The 18639-nt window shown below is 38.5% G+C and overlaps 1 protein-coding gene across 1 annotated transcript in view; it reads right to left on the bottom strand.

The window, feature by feature from the left end:
- Positions 1-18639, bottom strand: part of CSMD1 (CUB and Sushi multiple domains 1) — a 909441-nt gene that overhangs the window by 138667 nt on the left and 752135 nt on the right. The window contains exons 33-37 of the mRNA XM_044419148.1: positions 13967-14080; positions 12595-12690; positions 5556-5759; positions 4069-4193; positions 921-1017 (exon numbers count right to left, since the gene is read on the bottom strand). Coding sequence (XP_044275083.1) covers positions 921-1017; positions 4069-4193; positions 5556-5759; positions 12595-12690; positions 13967-14080 — 636 coding nt within the window. The remainder of the gene's footprint in view (positions 1-920; positions 1018-4068; positions 4194-5555; positions 5760-12594; positions 12691-13966; positions 14081-18639) is intronic.

Below are 18639 nucleotides of genomic sequence, written 5' to 3'. Positions count from 1 at the left end.
ATAGCATTCATAATTTTCCTCTTTTATATATTTTGGCCCAGACTTTCTTCCTAAACTTCAAGGTAAGATTTGAGGATGCTTCATTTCAGAACTTGGAGCTATATGAATGCACAGTTTCATAAGCAAACTGAATTTTGATTCAGTTTTGGCAATATAAGTAGCCTTATTAGGCCTGTCCTTCATATAAACGGAATGTGCAGGATTTTATGCAACATACAAACAAATACGACATTCAGAATACAAGGAACAAGGGATGTCATTGGTCTTAGTGTCATTCCTCAGAGAGTGGGGGAAGGAGGCTGAGGTGCCACCAGGTACCTCATGTTGTGGTGACATTTGTCTTCCCTACCCATCCCTAGAACACCCACAACTCCTCTTTGAAAGGTTGTGTTTGCAGTGGATATTGTTATTTTTGTTCAGGCTGTAAATGGGGGCAGGTAGGTGCTCTAAGCTCAGAGTTTCAGCTCCAACCTCAGAGCAAGTTTCCAGGGGCACAAGCAGAACTCTAGATGCTGTCCAGTGGCCATGGGACTGTGCTGCAAATCACTAGTTTTATAAATGACTTTGATAAAAAACCTATTTTTTAAATTTGATCTGCCAATGACTGTGGATATTTTTTCCCAGCCATTCTGCTATAGCACTATAAAGAAGAATTTGATTTTCAGGCTGTTTGCAGGATAAATCTATTACACCAACTGTTCCACCATATGTCAATCTCTGCATGATATATGCAATTTCTCAAAGGAATATAACAACAGCCACAAACTTAGAGCTTCTTAGTGCACAAAGCAGTTCACAAACATTATCATAACGTTCCTTACTGAGGCACTAGGAAAGAGCTTTCACATGCAGAAGTTTCCATCTCAGTTTGCTGCAGGCTGCATTCTGGACACTACAAGACCAGGTAGATTTCTGCATACCTGAGAAGCTCCCAAGCCTTGCTGTTGTCATGTCACCACCATCATAGATTTCAAGAGAGTCCCAGTTATGTTCAGTGGCAAAGCTTATGACCTGGATCTGTGAAAACAATGTCACTGAGTGTTCATTAAACAGGATTGATCTATATGATTTTGGAAAGAACAGAAAAAGAATGTTGAAAGCAAACACACCGATGTAAACGAATGTACACTATACTGACCCAGCCCTTGCAATATTGTGTACATTTCTAACAGAGGACGACGATTCTACTTAGAATGGAATCATGTCAATGTGCCCCTCAAGAGGGTAAGAATTGGGTTTATTGTGAATACAGGTATGAGCTAAAACTTTACTTTTAATGTTGTTTCCAAATATAATAGCTACATTTCTCAGAGCTGAGCCATATGATCAATGGATGCACATGTTTTATTTGTTGCTGAACTGCACTGCTAGGCCACAAATGGGGGATAAGAGGTTTGAATGTTACCCAGTATTAAATGCCTACACATGCTAATCTAGACAGTCAGGGAAGAGTTAGGTTAGGAACATTCTCCCTTAGTAAGAGGAGGGTTCAAACAGGCAGCCTTCCACTTGGTAGCATATAGTCCAAAACTCTACTGAGTAGCCTGAGAAATGGTGGATGATTATAAAGGTAGAAAGGAAGGCAAAAAGGAACACAAAGCAAGGCAAAACATCACCTTCTGAGGGCATTATTGAGAACCCAGTGAAAATGTATTTTGCTAGGCAGAATTACACTTAGTCACTCCGAGCCCCACACCTGTGCTCCTATGCACACCATGCATGGTATTCAACTACTGTTCCTTCTCCAATGGAAGGCACCTATCTGTGGAACCGACTTTTAGAGATTGGCCTCATGCCTTCAGCCCCTTCACCTCTACAAAATCTTCAGAGGAACCCAACTAGCCAGAGAAGATCAAGATGGTGCAGACTTCGGAAGCTGCAGGGAGGAAGAGTAATCACAAAATAATTCCCACTGTTCCTGCTCTGCCACCTGAGGCAGAGAATACCACCTATGGGGCCTGGTTGAGCAGTTATTTATAGCAATAGAGGTGAAAAGGCTGCATCCATAATGCAATATTCTAGCAAGTGTTGAACAAGGGAAGCTTTGTGGGCAGCAGAAATAGATACTAGTAGATATTAAGATGTGTAAAGGAGCTTAGTTGGGTTAAAATTATCTTAATGCAAATAGGGAATGTGATAAAATTATTTCGATGTCTTTGGTTTAGGGATCTGATTTGGTTTGGTTTTGCAGGTACAAGAAGAGGTTCAGATATGGAAGAACCAGTGGTCAGACTTGGTTAAGCATTGAACCACACTGTGGGTCTTCACTTCTTCCGCTTCAATGATCTGTGGCCAATCACAATTGATGTCCCACAGTCTTCCCATGTTACTGATGCCTTTCTCTGTGAAGCACAGAGTTTGTGGCTATTGCAAACAGAATAGCAAGGATTGAAAAGCCTTTGGGATATCCGAAAACAAATATGAGCAAATCTTTTCAGGAGGCTAGGATATTTCCTTGCTAACACTTGGAACACTAGACAAGCTATACTAAAGTGCATTGGGATTTTACAAAATGAAAGTGCGGCTTAGAGCAAAACTTCTGCTTTTGCCTATACTGTTATTCAGAAGCACCTCCAAGTTTCAGTGTCCATGTGGGCAAGGATGAAGGATGAACTACAGTCATTGGTTTGGAGAATATTTCAGGGCATGCTACTTAAAATTGTGTTCAGGCAGATCTAGAAATAACTGAAATACACATTTGATTGGTTTTATTTTATGCATTTCTCCAGTCTCCATCAATGAAATGGAGGTGGACTAGATACATTTTGTGACTGATGAAATGCACATATTTGAAAAGTGTACAAAGAAAAAATGTTTACATTGTAAAAATGTGAAGTTTTATACATTTAAAAATGTATAGTTCAAAATGCTGCACAATCTTTAGACAATGGATTGATGTGTTAAAATGTATACAGTTTGAAAGAGGAACATATATATGCACATTTTTTTAAAAAGTGCCAAAAACACATACAGGTTCATTTTTGTTAAAAAAAAAAAATTAAGCTACCATAGAACTAGCATAAAACACACGTGGAATTGGGAAAAGGGGAGAAGTATTCAGAAATGGACCTAGTGTAACTGCCCATCAACAGTCAGGCCTGAAAATTTTCCTAAGTCTAGAAGTTTTCTTGAACTGTGTCCAGTAGTTCAGGAACCACACAGCTCCATGAAGCCTTAAAAGTTATCATTTATTGCACTGTTCTGTCTGAGGTGTCATTAGTATCACAAGAAGGGTAAAAAGCAGATAAATGCTTTTGATTTTCATGTAATTTGCTTATGTGTTCAGCAAAACATTTTCCCTCATCAAACATGCAAATTCTAACATGAAAATGGAAACTGGCTAAAATTCAGCACAGTGGTAGTGCAGTGTTATATCTGAGATGCAGCTTCTTCTAATGAGCTTCTCTGAAATCCATGCTTTTAAATTAATTCATATTGCTGTGATGTGAATTTAAAACAATATTTAGCTGAATATAATTTTTTGATATTATGTGACTTGCATTTTATTTTTTCATTTTAGCACGAGAGGCTAGAAAGGGACAGCATTCTTTTGAAAGTCTGTGATTGTTGAAGAAACTGTTTGAAACAGTGCCTTTTTTTAATCAGGAAACACATTTTCTATTAAAAATGTATTATTTAATATTAACTAGTTTGGACTTAAAATAGTTCAATACCAGTTTAAAGGAAACTAATTTTAGCTGCTTCTGCTTATGATATAAATTAGCTCTATCTAACTGTCAGGCTGTTTTTTCCTGATACTTTAAAATGGCAATTAAGAAAGATCTATAACAGATTGATTAACAGTGTATCAATCTTCATTCCTAATCACTGTTTTTAACTGAAGATCTTTTAACTAAAGCACACTGTAGTGAATGGGCTGGATAATGCTAGAAGTTATTTGCCTTTTGTGTTACACTTGAAGGAAAAAGAGCAGGAATATGAATATTTGAGCAAGCAGGCCATTTTCTTTACATATGGTAAGGGGCTGGGGAAAAATAATCAATAATCTATTTGATTCTACAATAGTGAAGTAGCTAATATTCCAGTGCTGGCGAAATATGGACTTGCCTGAATACCTGATCCCTCAGTCACTATGATTTTCCACACACAATTCAAGCTGTTACCATAAGGTTCAGGATAGCCTGGAGACAATATAGTACCTCTCCGTTCGGTGAAATTCCGACTGCATGGTACTGGAAAACAATTTAATTAGAGATAATGGAACATCATGTGCAATGAACAGCAAAGCAACATTACAGATATAAATACAATCAGATTTCTGTCATTCCAGTATTCAGTCTATACTGCAAAAAACATAAACAAAGCATTCACTTGAAAGGAAGCCTCTAAATATACAAGCATAAAGTCCATTATTTTTTCTGTCATCATAGCCATGACTGCCAGACCATAATGACATCTTACGTTCAGGTGGTTTCTAGATTTTTTCCCCCCTTGTCTCATTCCAGCCAGACTTTTTCAAATGACAGGCAATGGACTGTAGGACTAGAGTTTTAAAAGGCACTGTAAAAGAACTGTAATTGGCTAGAAGAAGGGGGCAGGAAACAATCTCAATGTCTTGGGACCAGGGGATCAGATGGAATGAAAAAAGGGGACTGAAGACAGAGAAACAGAGAATGAGTCATGGAAGCTAGGTCAGCTCTTGGAAGACCTTCAGCCTAAGTGAGCAGATTTGCAAGGAGAGAAAGGATCATGCTTGCTTGCCAGGCCTGCCCACCATAGCTGTTCTAGTCATCATTAATTTTCTCTGTGTTATGAAGCGGAAAGAGAATTGGAGTTTCCTAATACCTATGCATGAGAAAGTTTCAAGGAAAAGCGTTAGACTCTGCAGTAGATCACTTTAGGAATGGCTATATCCAAGTTGGAAACTGCACCTTCCTTCTGTATCTACTGGAAGCTGTAGATAATCAAGTACATGTACAGTCAACTTGTTATCATTTAAATACTTGATGTCATCTCTTTTCCTGCCTAAAGGTACACTGTCCCTATCAGTATTATGAATAATTACAGTGCACAAGTCTAGGTAGAAGAAGAATAGCATTTCATAAGTACATGTGACTCTAAAATGGTAAATACAATTCCGTAGGAGATTTGCAATAATTTCATTGCTTAGACAAAGCTATTTTGATTCATGCTATACTATAACACTTGGAATTTACACTAGAACCGTAATTTTCAAACTGCTATAGAGGGTGCTTGGGACGAGCTCAATTAATTACCATAAGACTGATTTCCAGAAGTTTACTTCATACTCCCTATTATATTTATGATTTTAGAGGCACTTGGATGGATCATAAATATTCAGCAAACCATGCATCCACCTTGTTAATCTAATAGTTATTATGTGAAATACTATAGTGCCCACCAACCAGCTGGTACTCAATTACTTTTGAAATGACAAATTGATCTTTTAAATTGGATGTGCCCAGTATGAATCAATGGGCACTGAACTGAAGTACTTAATACCACTTGATACAACAAGCAGTGTTCTTAAATTCTGATTTAGAAACAGAAGACCTAAATATAATAAGTCTTACCCACACAGCCTGGCACTGTGTCGTTCCACTGGGCTAAAGCATTGGGCACCGACCGGCAGCGGATAGCTTTGGAGCCTTGCAGAAGGTAACCCGGACTGCATTCAAAGCGAACTATAGAACCTGCTGAAAATTCAGAGCCAATCCTCCTACCATATCTTGGTTCTGGGACGGAGCTGCATTGCGTATCGCTTGTTCGTGGAACCGCTGCATAAATAGAGGGAAAGAAGCAAAATGTGATAAATACGTCCAACAAATCAAAAATATTTTACCTGTAGGCAGAATTTGCTGGACTCAAAGTTCCACACAGAAATGCAAACTTAATTTTTTGGCTTAAATCTTCATAGTGATCACAGCTGAATTCCTCAAATCATTTTTTCCTCCAGAGCTGTCAGGCCCAAATCAATCAAGCTGCTCTTTAAACAACCGGGTTGACGACTAGACCTTAAAACAGACAAGTATGACAGGCTCAGTCCGCAAGCCTAATTCTCCTTTGTCTAATGCAGACTGACAGATTGGATTAGAAATAGCCTGAACTAAGGATATTCTTGATTGCAGTCAAAATATATATTGTAGCTGGAAAAAGGTAATTCATTGGATTATACAAGATGAACTTTCACCTTCAACTTATGCTACACAGCAGGACATGTACTACCAAGAGACAACAGGTGGGTACATGGTAGGCTCATTGCAAAGAATGGAAAGGTTGTATACTGGCGGATAGCCTCATGGCTCACGTCAGCTCACGAGGACAAGCCCCCATGAAGACACATCAATGCCCATCACCACCATGTTGCTGTGTCCGGCATCACTGACCCCAACCCTAACCCTGAGGAAGAGTGGGAGGAGGCATCACCATTCAGAAATAGACTAACCTGCTAGAAATAAGTGGCCCATTTCAAGCACCCCACACACAGTTTTCAAAGTTCAGCTTTCACATTTTGATCTCATCCCTGATTCTAAGTTCAATTTATAAAAAAATCCCCATTAGACTAAATCAGCCCTGTTTTAAACCTCCCATTAAAACGAATCAAGCCACAAATACCAATATGAATCAAGCACAATATTCAGAAAATCCTAGTGATTATGAGCCTTGCTTATTTGCTCATCCCTAATTAGTCTAAGACTAGCACCAGTAATAAAGCAAAATTAAAAGCAGACACAGCAGAATCTTATTTTATAAACAACTATCATGCCCCCAGCAAGGTGTGAGAGGGAGGCATCACAGGGCCCAATGGTAACTTGTTGCCCAAAGGCTCATATAATCTGGATCCAGTCCTGTCTCAGGGACAAAGTACTCTCCTCAACTGGGCTGCAAAGTGCCATTGGGTGTAGTGGTTAAGAGCATGGGACTCGGACTCAGATGATCTGGGTTCTAGTCTCCACTCAGCCATGGAGCCAACTGGGTGACTTTGGGCAGGTCACAGACTCTCAGCCCAACCTGCCTCACAGGGTTGTTGTTGTGGGGATAACATGGAGGAGGAGAATGATGTAAGCTGCCTTGAGCCCTTTGTAGGAAAAAGGCAGGATATAAATCGAAAAATAAATAAATAAATAATTGGGAGAGCCTAGACTGGAATCCCTTTTGCTTTAGAGGCCCTGGTAAGTCAGTATCATTTTCCAGATGGAATGTGGTCAACTGCTGCATTCCAGTTCATACTGTTGGAGCCATGGAAGAAACAGAAGGTCCTTGTGTGTGCTCTAACAAGTGTGTATACAGTTCAAGCCACCTAGTGCTGTAAGTGTTACAGGTGTCTGATCCATGTGGGATCATAGTTAAGGAAATGTATCCTTAAATTAGTTAAGAATTAATTAAAATAAATTAATTATTTTCTATACTTCCTATTAAAGGGCATTGTCCAGGTGGGTTACCAAAATGTATAAAATGCAATAAAATACAGTATCATATAGACAATTTTATAAAATTTCACTACAAAAGTTTAAAATCAAATGTAAAGAATTTAATTAAAATAGGCTAATACAACTAGAACTGTTCAACCAGATGAGATACTGGTTCCTTTGCTATTTGGAGCTGTTAAATGCCTTCACATTAACGGCTGTCTGAACCAAGCAAGATAGTACAGTTGGTGCCATGTGGGCCTCAGAAGGTGGCCTCTTCCAGAATTGGGTGGCCACCACTTAGAAGGCTTTTTGCCTTGTTGCTACCATCCAGAGTTCCCTTAGGGTTGGCAATGGCCATACATTCTTAAACTCAAAATAGAAGGTGGGGAAATGTTGTAATCTGGCATCACAGCTTTGAAGCCTCTCCCATCAGTAAATTATAATACCACTGGATTGAAAGAAGCATGACTTAGAAGCATACCTGCGATGTGGCACACCATGTAAACATGAATACAAGGACACTACTTTTCTCTTTGTTTCCAAAGTTCAAAGCTTGCCATGAAGCTTTGTATGGGTCCAGGTTTAGTTTGGGTTGCTTTGGAAAGAAATCCACAAAAATAGTTTGAATGGACCCATTTACCTTGGACTTCAATCAGATATAATGAACATTCCTATCAGTGCCTACTAATAATTTTCATATGATGCCACCAGGATCAGAGTTGGCATGCATTTTAAACTTAGTTGTTGTTGACCAATAGCAAATTAGGGCCATTGTCCTCATATTCTGTTTAGGTGATTCTGGTTTGACAGTGACTATACAGCCCTTTCATTTGATTTTCTCCTGCTTTGGGTTGTGACTTTTAACAAAGTGTCCAGGCAGACAGGTGCTTGAGACATGAATCATCCTATCTCAGGAAAATATGACTTCTTATTTGAGGCCTCATGTGGCTTCAGGATGCCTTCTTTAATATTTGACAACCAAAGTAGGGAATAAAAGTGGCAACAAACAAGTAAGCAAGGGAATGAGGAGAAGTTTGTCTGAAACTTCAATAACCATGATTAAAAAAGCTTGAAGAAATGAACCCAGCCCTGTCTTAATCTTATTTCTGTCTTCAGCCAAAAAGAACTGTATTGTGAATTTAAAAAAAAAGAGTAAGATGAGCCAGAAGTAAATTTTAACAGACATCTCAATAACAGCAATCTTGGGGAAATAGCAGAATTTGCCCTCTACTGAAATTAAAAGATATTTTTGTCTCTTCAGAATCTGCTTCCTATTGTCTGCATTTGGTGCATGTCCCACTCTTCCTTCCACTGTGGTTTCAGTTGCTTTCATCTGTGCACTGCCAGCTTCATCACTATGGGCTGATGCAATGATACGCAAGACAAGAACAGCCAGCTACGTCCCATGACAACTACTGGAAGAGCTGAAATCACTATTGGGTGTCAAAATCCATTCCAGGCAGAAGGTGATCAGCATCCACTCAACAGGCTCTGTGTGCGCCAAAATCACTAGAAATCATTAGGGACTGACTGAAGATGGTTAGTGTGAATAGGCTTTTCGCAAGCACCACATCAAATACTCTTTGTGAAGATGCTTTGTAATAGTGTACAGTTGATGGCTCATCACCAGCTTTGTATGGACACCCACACTAATGCCATAGACAGATTAATCACAGAGCTAAGGAGCTCAAATCATCTTAACTAGCTAGCACAGATCCCCAGATTTCAAAGAAATATATATCAAGCAAGTTTCTAGCTTGTGAGGAACTCAAAATAGAAAGCAAAAAGTTCGGGAACATTCCAATCATTTTGCAGTGAATGAAGATGCACATAAATAAGTGCATAGAGCAAAGCAATACATAGATTACCAATGTATATGCTAGGAAGTACAAACCAATTGTCATATCCTCACCCCACCACATAGAAGAATTTGTTTGATTTTGTTGAATTTGTTGATATACTAAAGATCTCCCAATTTTAACTTCACAACAGGCCTACGAAGTAGGTTAGGCTGAGAGGTAGTGACTAGCTAAGATCATCAAGCAAGAAATAAGAGGCATTTGCTGGGCTTCCTCAGGCAGCAAAATGCCGCCATCGCCGCTGCTGCTGCTATTTCATTACCACCCTAAGCCAGTATAGGCTACATACATGTGTGGATATGGCCTATATGGCTGTTGTGTTTTGAATGAAATAGTGAGCCAATCCATGTCTCTCCCTCTTAAATGTGTGTGTGAAAGAGAAAGAGAGAGAGTTTGGATGTGTGTTATATTTTCTGTGTCTGTGTGCTGTGAATTTGTGCTTGCAGTTGAGCACCTTATGGCAGAAGGGATATTAGTCTTATGATTCCAGAAAAGAGTAGAATATGATTTTTAATAAAAATACAGTCAAAATGTTTCTGAATTATTATAGCACATTGCTGTTGTGTGTGTGTGCATATATTGTTTAGTGAGTGTGTAGGGAGGTTTGCAGAGCTTAGGTGCTCCTTGAGGGCACAGCTACTAATCCTCATGCTTTTTGTGAGAATAAAATACAAAGAAATGCAGTCATCAAACAAGGGAAGGCAACTCATATGAGACAAGAATTCTATAGTTCAGAATAGACACTGAAAAAATATTAAAAATCCAAAGGTAGAAATCCAATTTTGTACTGTTCTGATCAGAACATGCAATCATGGTAGCTATAGCCTTGGCTTTCCTCCTAAACCTCAGCCTAATTCTAAGCTATAATGTTGACAAACTACTTTCCCTAGATGGAATCAGAAACAAAATACATTTGCTGAAGTCATTATTCTTCATCCGTTAGTGCTATGAAACAAAATAAAAATCAGTCTAGTGGAAAAGTGAACAAGGAATAGGGTCAATCTAGAATACTAGGCGATAAATAAAATGATTGACTTTGCAGGCCAGATTAGAGTGTTCATTCAGGAATGTGGATGTTTCTCTCAAAGGTATTTTAACATTAGGAGGTAGGCAGTCCTGGGAAATTTGTTGCTATACTTCACAAGAAGATTGCAAATCCCCAAATTGTGGTAGCATATTTATTAAATCTAATTAAATGCCACAAACCACACACCCAGGCTAAATCTTTTAATAACTAGGGATTGTACTGCATTTATCTCCCAAAAACGAAAACTTAAATAGCTGCAAGGTTCTCCGGAGATAAATAAAACAGGCTTACTTACTTGATTCATTTTGAGACGCTGAGAACAGCATTCTCTATTTCGCTATTTCAATCCTTTCTGGCTGCCAGACAAAATAATCTGCTATCCTAATGCTAGTGACTGAAAAAAACAAAAATAAACCCAACATACACTCCCTACTCAATCTAGCAAACAATAATTCACTAAATGAACAATTGGCTACATGATAAAGAAATGCTTCTTCCATGCTATTTGGTAACTATACTTTTTATATGGGGTGGAAGAAAATTACAGAACATAAAATAGTATCCACAGTGGTTGAACCCATGGAGAAATCTCCTCCAATCACAGAAGAACTGAGCACAACTCCCATTCAATAAACTGACCATTAAGTCAATAAAAGAGGCTGGGCAATTCTTAAAGTTGCAGGGAGCTCATTTTTAAGTATATTGTCCACTCAGGATGGGAGAAGCTCACTCTCTAACAAGCTGGGCAGGATGGCCAGCAATATCTGTGGCATCTTTTTAAGGATCTGTGCAGTTCTCAGTTCAAGAAAGAAAGAAAGTGCGTAACGAAATAAGTATTTTGAGATCAAAAATTATCAAAGAAAGTATTTTCAAAAACACATAATATTTAAATGCAGACTTTTGTGGTTTAACTTTCCTGGATGTGATTGTTTGCATGTCTGCCTTCAATAATTAACTGGGGATTGTTTTGGAATGTTGTGGCCTATTGTGGAAAATCATCACCAGTGATAAGAGAGAGGAAGTGAAAGAAGGAGGGTCTCCAGAGCATGACCTTTTGCCCCATCCATCTGGAGGGGGGAATCTCTCTGACATTTCCTTGGTGCAAATAGGAGTCAGTGAAGAGTTGGGAGGGAGGGAGGTAGAGATAGTTGCAATTTTTCCTCTTTTGCAGGGGCCCTGCATCCCTAACCCCCATGTGGAGGGCCGACTATATAGTGTTCATTACTATCCATTACTATTCAGAGTTCAAGGCATCTGCTGAAGGGCTTGGAACCTATCCCCCATGGATACAGGTGCCCTACTGTACTGTATTGTGTTTAAGATGTTTTGGTGTCTATGGAAGTGTTTCTTAAGTATTTTATATTCATAGAAAGATATATATATATATATATATATATATATATATATATATATATATGGTTTACTCACATTAAATATGACGCGTACATACATAATCTGACTTACATACTAATTTGACTTACTGATGTTCTCAGAAAGAGAACTTGTTCGTAACCTGGGAAATGCCTGTATTCATCTCTTTTTGTCCCAAATATGGAGAATTCTGTGAATTTTCATGAATTTCCATCAGAGCACAAAAGAAATTCTCACCCACCCTACTTAAATTCATAGATTTATGTATGCCAACTGTCAGATTGCAAGTGGTTTCTGATATTTTTAAAAGAGAAAAAGCATTGGTCTTTAACCATTAGGTTCAGTATCCAAATGATATGGTAAAAAAAGAAGTCAGTAAGAGCAGAAAGCAACCTAACAGTTTAGAGAAATAACTTTCAGACTTCAATTGTAATCTCACTATTTGCTATTCCTGTTTCCATATATGCTTTCTGTGACACTTCATTTTTGAAAAATACCTAGTAATGTTTAGATCTGGTGAATTTCCTTTGTCTTTAGCCCATTGTGAGAGCCAGATGCATTTGGTAATGTGATAGAAAGCATGAAGGTAGATTCAAAATATATAAAATCCAGGCCACGTTGCACTTGCTTTCATCATTTCTTAGACTTTAGGTCACCATTATTCATTGCTCTTAGAAGGCTGCTGGCCACCTGATTTCATAAGAATCACAGGGAGTGAAAAGTGCAGAACACATCACTTCTACAGCAGCTCTGTGACCACAGAGACAGCAAATACAACTTTTGAGGAAAAAAGATGAAAGCAAAGATTTCATGACCTTATCATGAACTGTATGGAACAGTTTTTTTCAGATCTATTACATTTTCCATCACCACCTGGTCCTATAATTGTATATGGTGGGTAGGAGCCCGTGCATAGTTAAAGAACTGGAAGGTAATGAAATACCTTGATAGACAAAATGGAAACCTCGCGCAGATGCTCCACTCTTGGCATTAAACCGCAAGAGGATCTGATTGGATGTGGCCAAAGGCAAGGTCTCTCCTATATGACAGAAATTATAAAAATGGAATTTTGGACAAGAATATAAATATGAACATCAACTATACATATAAGCATAAAACATTACATCTAACATTTAGACAAGGTGAGTTTTTTATCAAATTATTTTATTGGTAGGTCACTGAAATAGTTACCAAAAAGTCACTATAGTTTAGTTGAAACCATGCAACATTTTCTAGGAATATTTTCAAGATGTCAAAAAGCATTTATCCTTCAGCACTTCTTTCACAAGCATGCACCTGCTTAATCACAGTGCTTGCTCTTTCAAGTGTTTCATTTGGTGCATTTTTGCATCTGGACCTGCAACTAAAGATTTCTGATTACTGTGCCATTTAGTCAGCCATGCAATTCAGTATTTCAGTCCTCTATTTCCCCCGTGGTCAGTCAGTATTCTACGGCTGTGGAGTATTCAATGGACTGGTTTGTGGGTTCCTTCCTTCTTGTTTTTTCTTCCCTTCCTATAGAATTTTGTAATTCTGCAAACCTTGGGTGTCTACCAGCATAACTGACACTGTTAGCAGAATAGACCTCCCTTCAGCCATGGCACTTGCACTGTGGTCAATAACCAGAAGACCTTGTGATAAGGAGTTCAGTGTGAAATGTTCCCAGTGTCCAGCACAGGGATTAAGTGCAGGCTTAATTGCTATGAGAAACCTGTAGGGCTTCAGTGAATGCAAGAGAGAGATAGCACCCAGGCACTGTGAATTCCTTGCTTCATCCTTGAGATAAGGATGATTTCATAGCCTTTTACTGAAGTTAATTGGGATGGCTGGGCCTTCTCTCACCACCCCCTTGCTTGTTTTTAAAGGGAGGCAGGTCGCTTTGGAACAGAAGGAGAGAGGAACTGAATAAAATCCATGACAAAGAGCTTGAAACCAGGAGTACTTAAGGTGCCCAGGCCCCTAGTGCCCGGAACGTTTACCACATCAGGAACAAAGGGCCATATGAAAGCTTTTCTTTGTAATGTCTCTACCTTTACTAAATAACATCATACTGCCTATATAATCTGAAAAATGAACATATTTTATTGATATAGGAATGAAAAAAACACAACTAAAGAAATTGCAGCTGTAGCTAGAAGACAACAGTTATGTTGAAAGGCACTTTAAAATGTGGATACTTGCATAGTGTGTGTGTGTGTGTGTTTGGGGCAAATGAAGATATATACCTGCTTGGCATATTCAAGAGTATAATTGCACAAAGCCAGTCTTCCTACACTGAGACAGACTACCTTTATTTTTGATAGAATATTATTTACCTGAGTGAGATCCAGAAAGTGAACTCAGAAGCCTAGCCTGTGGGTGGTCTCCATCGAATAATTCTACCACATCATTTAATGCTGTTTGGAAATATGCAAACTGCCCAAACACAACTGTAAAATAAAGCAAAAGAATGAAAATATGCATCCAATATAAAACAAGTGAAATTAATACAAGTTTCTCAAATGCATTAGGTTAAAGGGGTTTTGTTGTTTTATGCATTAGGTTAAAGGGGTTTTGTTGTTTTATGCTTTATCTATTGAAGGTAACCACAGTGACCTCTGGTTTCTTGTAAGAGGATTATAGATGCTGATTGTGAGAACCAAGAATTCAGCAACCTACGATACATTGACATTTTTAGAATATTATTAGTAAGACACTATTCTAGAAATGATATATTGCACAAAAATTACAATGCAATGATTTCTATTCTGGAAGCAACAGAGGCAATGCAAATGTCATAAGTGGAACAACTGACAAATGCCAGGACATTGGTGTCTGTTTCCTCGGCTGTGTTCTTACAGGAAATCAACAAGGTAAATACTTGCAAGAATGGTACTTTCTGTGAGACTTTCCCTGAAGCCTGTCTCTGATATCCAGCTTGCCTGGAGTTGTGGTTTAATTTAAAGAATGGGGAGAGGTGGCATAGTATGGTATCTTAAAATGCTCAAAGCCCTCACTGGCAAGAGGGGATGAGACGGTTTATAAGTAATAGAGTCTTCCCAAGACGAATGTCAAGGCTGCATTCCGGTCAGTGGATCTAAGCGTGGCAAAGCTCCACAGATTTGATCACTGCAGTGACAGTGCTTCTCCTGTCAGAAACAGTACACATCTGGGGAATCCTTCCCAGGCATCACTGACTTCTAAGCAACAAGACAGTGAGCCTAGAGTGCGCTTTCTGGGAAATGCAAGTTGGCATTTCATACTTTCACACGGCATTCCATGTTTTTCCCCTATCTCTATAAAACGTGTTTTTCAAATTCACTATTTTATCTTTGTTCACAGTCCCTTCCCACTTAACAGAAATGTTTTACAAATCCTTTGCAAGTGGGGAAGAAAGACCCTGGGTACCACCTGGAGGCAAAACATTCTGGGTCATGTAACCAGTAGCTTTCTGCATACTCTGAAAATGTTTTAAAGCCAACCATGTGCAAAGAGGCCAGATAGTCCCCTCCAAATGCCCTGACTCCATTCCTGCACTACTGAGCATACAAGAGGCTGCGTGGAGGGTATGGATGACTTCTGCTTATCACAGAGAGATCACTCATTGACCAAAAGAAATAAATGGATCTGTCTTTCACATTAATTTAAAAAACCCTTAGTTTTTTCTTTCCCAAATGTGAAAAATGTTGCGAATTTTCAGAAATCCTTATAAAAATGGAACCCAAACAAAATTATCACCCATCTGCAATATCCAAATACAACAGGTACAGCTGTTTCCAGCAGAGAGGGGATCACAATATCTCTGCCCAGCATGTAGGTATTAAAAAGAAGGAGACTGTCAGTTAAAAAAATGTGGAATCCCAAATTCAGGACTGTTCAATATACAGGATATACCATCTACAAACCAGACTTTTAAGAGCAAAATACACAAAGTCCTGGGTATAGATGGATGGATAAATTGGTCAGCTCAGGGGTTTTCGCATTCATTTCCCCCTCTAAATTCTCAAGGGCTGTGTGTCCCAAATACGGAGAACTTCATGGTTTTTGGGAACATGTTATACAAATTAGAATGAAATAAAAGTTTTCACCTGCCCTTTACAGTTACTGCAAAGACTTGGAGAACAGACTATAACACTGTCCAGAAAAATCAAGGGATATCCTGGACTGTTCTCCAAGACTTTCAAGTGGCCAGTAAGGATAGGTGAAAATTTCATTTCGGTTTGTTTTTAAAGCAAGTTACTCAAACCCACAATTTCACATATAGGCAGTAGGCAGTCTTTCCACAGCTCACTGGCCATTTCAAAGGTCTAGAGCAAGTCAAGAGGCTTTCAAGTCTGGACCTGAAATCATCATGCCATTCTAAATGTTACTCCTATGCTTTTTTATCACTTTCAGTAGAGTCACCATGCATTAAATACACTACTGCCCACATAGTGACCATTTAGTATCATCCTAGGCAACCCAAACTGTAAATGATATGTCCAGAGAGGCCAACTAGTTCCACTTCAGAATTTTGGTGTGTAGTTGAACAACTTGTTTCACTTCACCACTGCACAGCTAGCAGATGTGAATGACTCACTTTTATTCTGCCTTTATTCTTCTTTCTTAGAGTTATACTGAACCGTGTTGGCCATTAGGAAGCCAGTGGCAAGACTGGCATCAGCACAGGCAGAATATAGCATGTTTAAAGCTGCAACTGGCTTTGCCTTTATGTTACCCAGATAGTTCCTTTGTAGCATCTTAGTTAATACTCAGTTGAGTCTAGATGCATTTAACAATAAATCACCACTTAGCAGAAGTGTAACTGCTAAGTATCATTTTCATATAGCTATTAAAATGTTAGTTCAGCCATAGTTTTTTACACATGTGTTGCATTTAAATACATGAGAGGCAAATAACTTACCACTGTCAATGAGATGTAGAGAAATTATAAATCTATTTGACCACAAGGCAAAGAAAGAAATGGTTTGTTTCCTAGACTTTAAAGTCATAAATATATCTCCTGAATAAAACTTCAATATACTTTTATTGTAATTGCTATTTCAGCACACTAATAATTCTGAATGCTCAGTGATTTCTTATTTAAATGCTCCAATGCTCCAATCTTTTTTTCCCAGGCCAGTTTTATAACCTCTACAGCAGGCAAGAAAGAAAAACACAGTATCAAAATGTACTCTTTTCTGCAGGGAACTATAGTGCAGTAGCTATATTATTTAATATTTTATTCCCACTCTAAAGTCACCAAAGACCCACACTCAAGCAAAGAATAATGTAAAGTTCCCCATGATGCCTAGAGGGGTTAGTGGAATAAGACAATGAATCATTAAAATTTACTATCTAATCAAATTAGTTAATTCCTTCATTGACCATATTGCATTTACCTACTGTGAAAATGTATTTACTCAGTATCAGGGGAGAAAAAGATCTAGAGGGTGGGTGTCTGTGTGAGCTTTAAAGAAGCTTATTTTTAAATCAGAACAAAAGTGAGTAATTTTTGTCAGTCCAGTCATGTGTACTTCTCTTCACAATTTGTTTTTAAAAATCACATACTCTGCCCCTCTGTTTGTCTGTCTTTTACAACATCATTCAAAGAAAACATTTTGAGGCTATTGAAACAAACTTCTAAGCATTTCTCATTTCTTAACTGCAGTCCAAAGGCAAAACCTATTTATTCACATTTTCTAATCTGCCCCAGAGATGCCCAAACTCAAATGTGTTGGAGGACAAGTTTCAACCTAACAGATACCAGCAGCCCTGTCCATAATTCTCTCCAGAAAATTCTTCCACCAAACCATCAATTCCATCCCAGTTAGGCAGGATGAGTGGGGGATGGCAGGGTAAAGTATTATTCCTATAACTCTGGCAACCTACCCTTAAACATTTATGGCTTGAACACAGTAACCAAGATGGAATTGGCCTCTTTGCTCTGCTAAAGTACATTGACTTCCTTGCACTAAAGAGAAAACAAATTGGATGAACAATGACAGATTTGCTATTGCCATATTGGGGACCCCTGAAGTGCTTAATAAAGCCCCAAATTTAAACTAAGAAATCAAGTAAAGAGGAAGGCAGTGCTGAAGGTAAATTGCTGGAATAACATTCACATTCCCCCACCCCACCCCACCCCATCTGTGTAGGTGCTTGCTAGTTTGGCAAAACCAGGCTTATGACTATGTTGCAATTGAATCCCAGACCCTTTCTTTCTTGAAGGATTACATCAGCTTGGACGCAGCAATGATTCATCCTGCCCAATTTGCTATATTTGCAAAGAACCACTTGCTAAAATGACCTTTCTTAGCCCATGGAGCAGAGTTAAGACCTCGCTTGAAAATGATGATTTATCACTTTGCAATTCAAAGCTTTTCCAACAACCATACTCATTTAGAGCAACAATTACAGAAATAAACAAAAATGCAAATACAGGCAAGGCTTTTTCTCAGCATGCCATACAAATGGGACCCAAAACAAGAGTGCTGCTACTGTGGTTTCTAGCTAGTCAGCCATACTCTGTCATTCACCAAGATTCGCCATTCCCCCCATCTCCCCACACCAAAATTGATGCTTAACATTCTTTGGCCATTGAGCATACTCAGGAGATGTGGAAAGATCCTCTTCAGTTTTTTCTTTTTAAGGTTTTTGCTTGGGAGAAGTCCCCACCTCTAGTTTTGACTACATCCCAGTTAACAGTCACTCCCTGAATTAACCTTTAGAGGAAGTGATTAAGACTCCATTGCACAAAATGTCATCTTCAGATGAATTAAATTCAGTTGCAGGAGGATATAGGAAATATTTACAAGATTTGGCATTTGCCATATCTTTACACTTTCAATCTAAGCTATGTTACATATCCTTGTTGTCTTGATTTAGGGTCAGTTTTATGACACAGGAATGAATCTCATTATTATTTCACTTCCTATTTTCAGTCACTGTTTGGAAAAAACTATGAGCCAGAATTCACAGGACTCAAAGGTCTTGGGTAAGCCCATTGTGATTTTTTTCCTATTTAAGC

Source organism: Varanus komodoensis, unplaced genomic scaffold (assembly GCF_004798865.1).
Source record: "Varanus komodoensis strain SLA01 unplaced genomic scaffold, ASM479886v1 scaffold10, whole genome shotgun sequence".
Classification (NCBI taxonomy): domain Eukaryota; kingdom Metazoa; phylum Chordata; class Lepidosauria; order Squamata; family Varanidae; genus Varanus; species Varanus komodoensis.
This window is presented reverse-complemented; position numbering and strand designations above follow the sequence as displayed.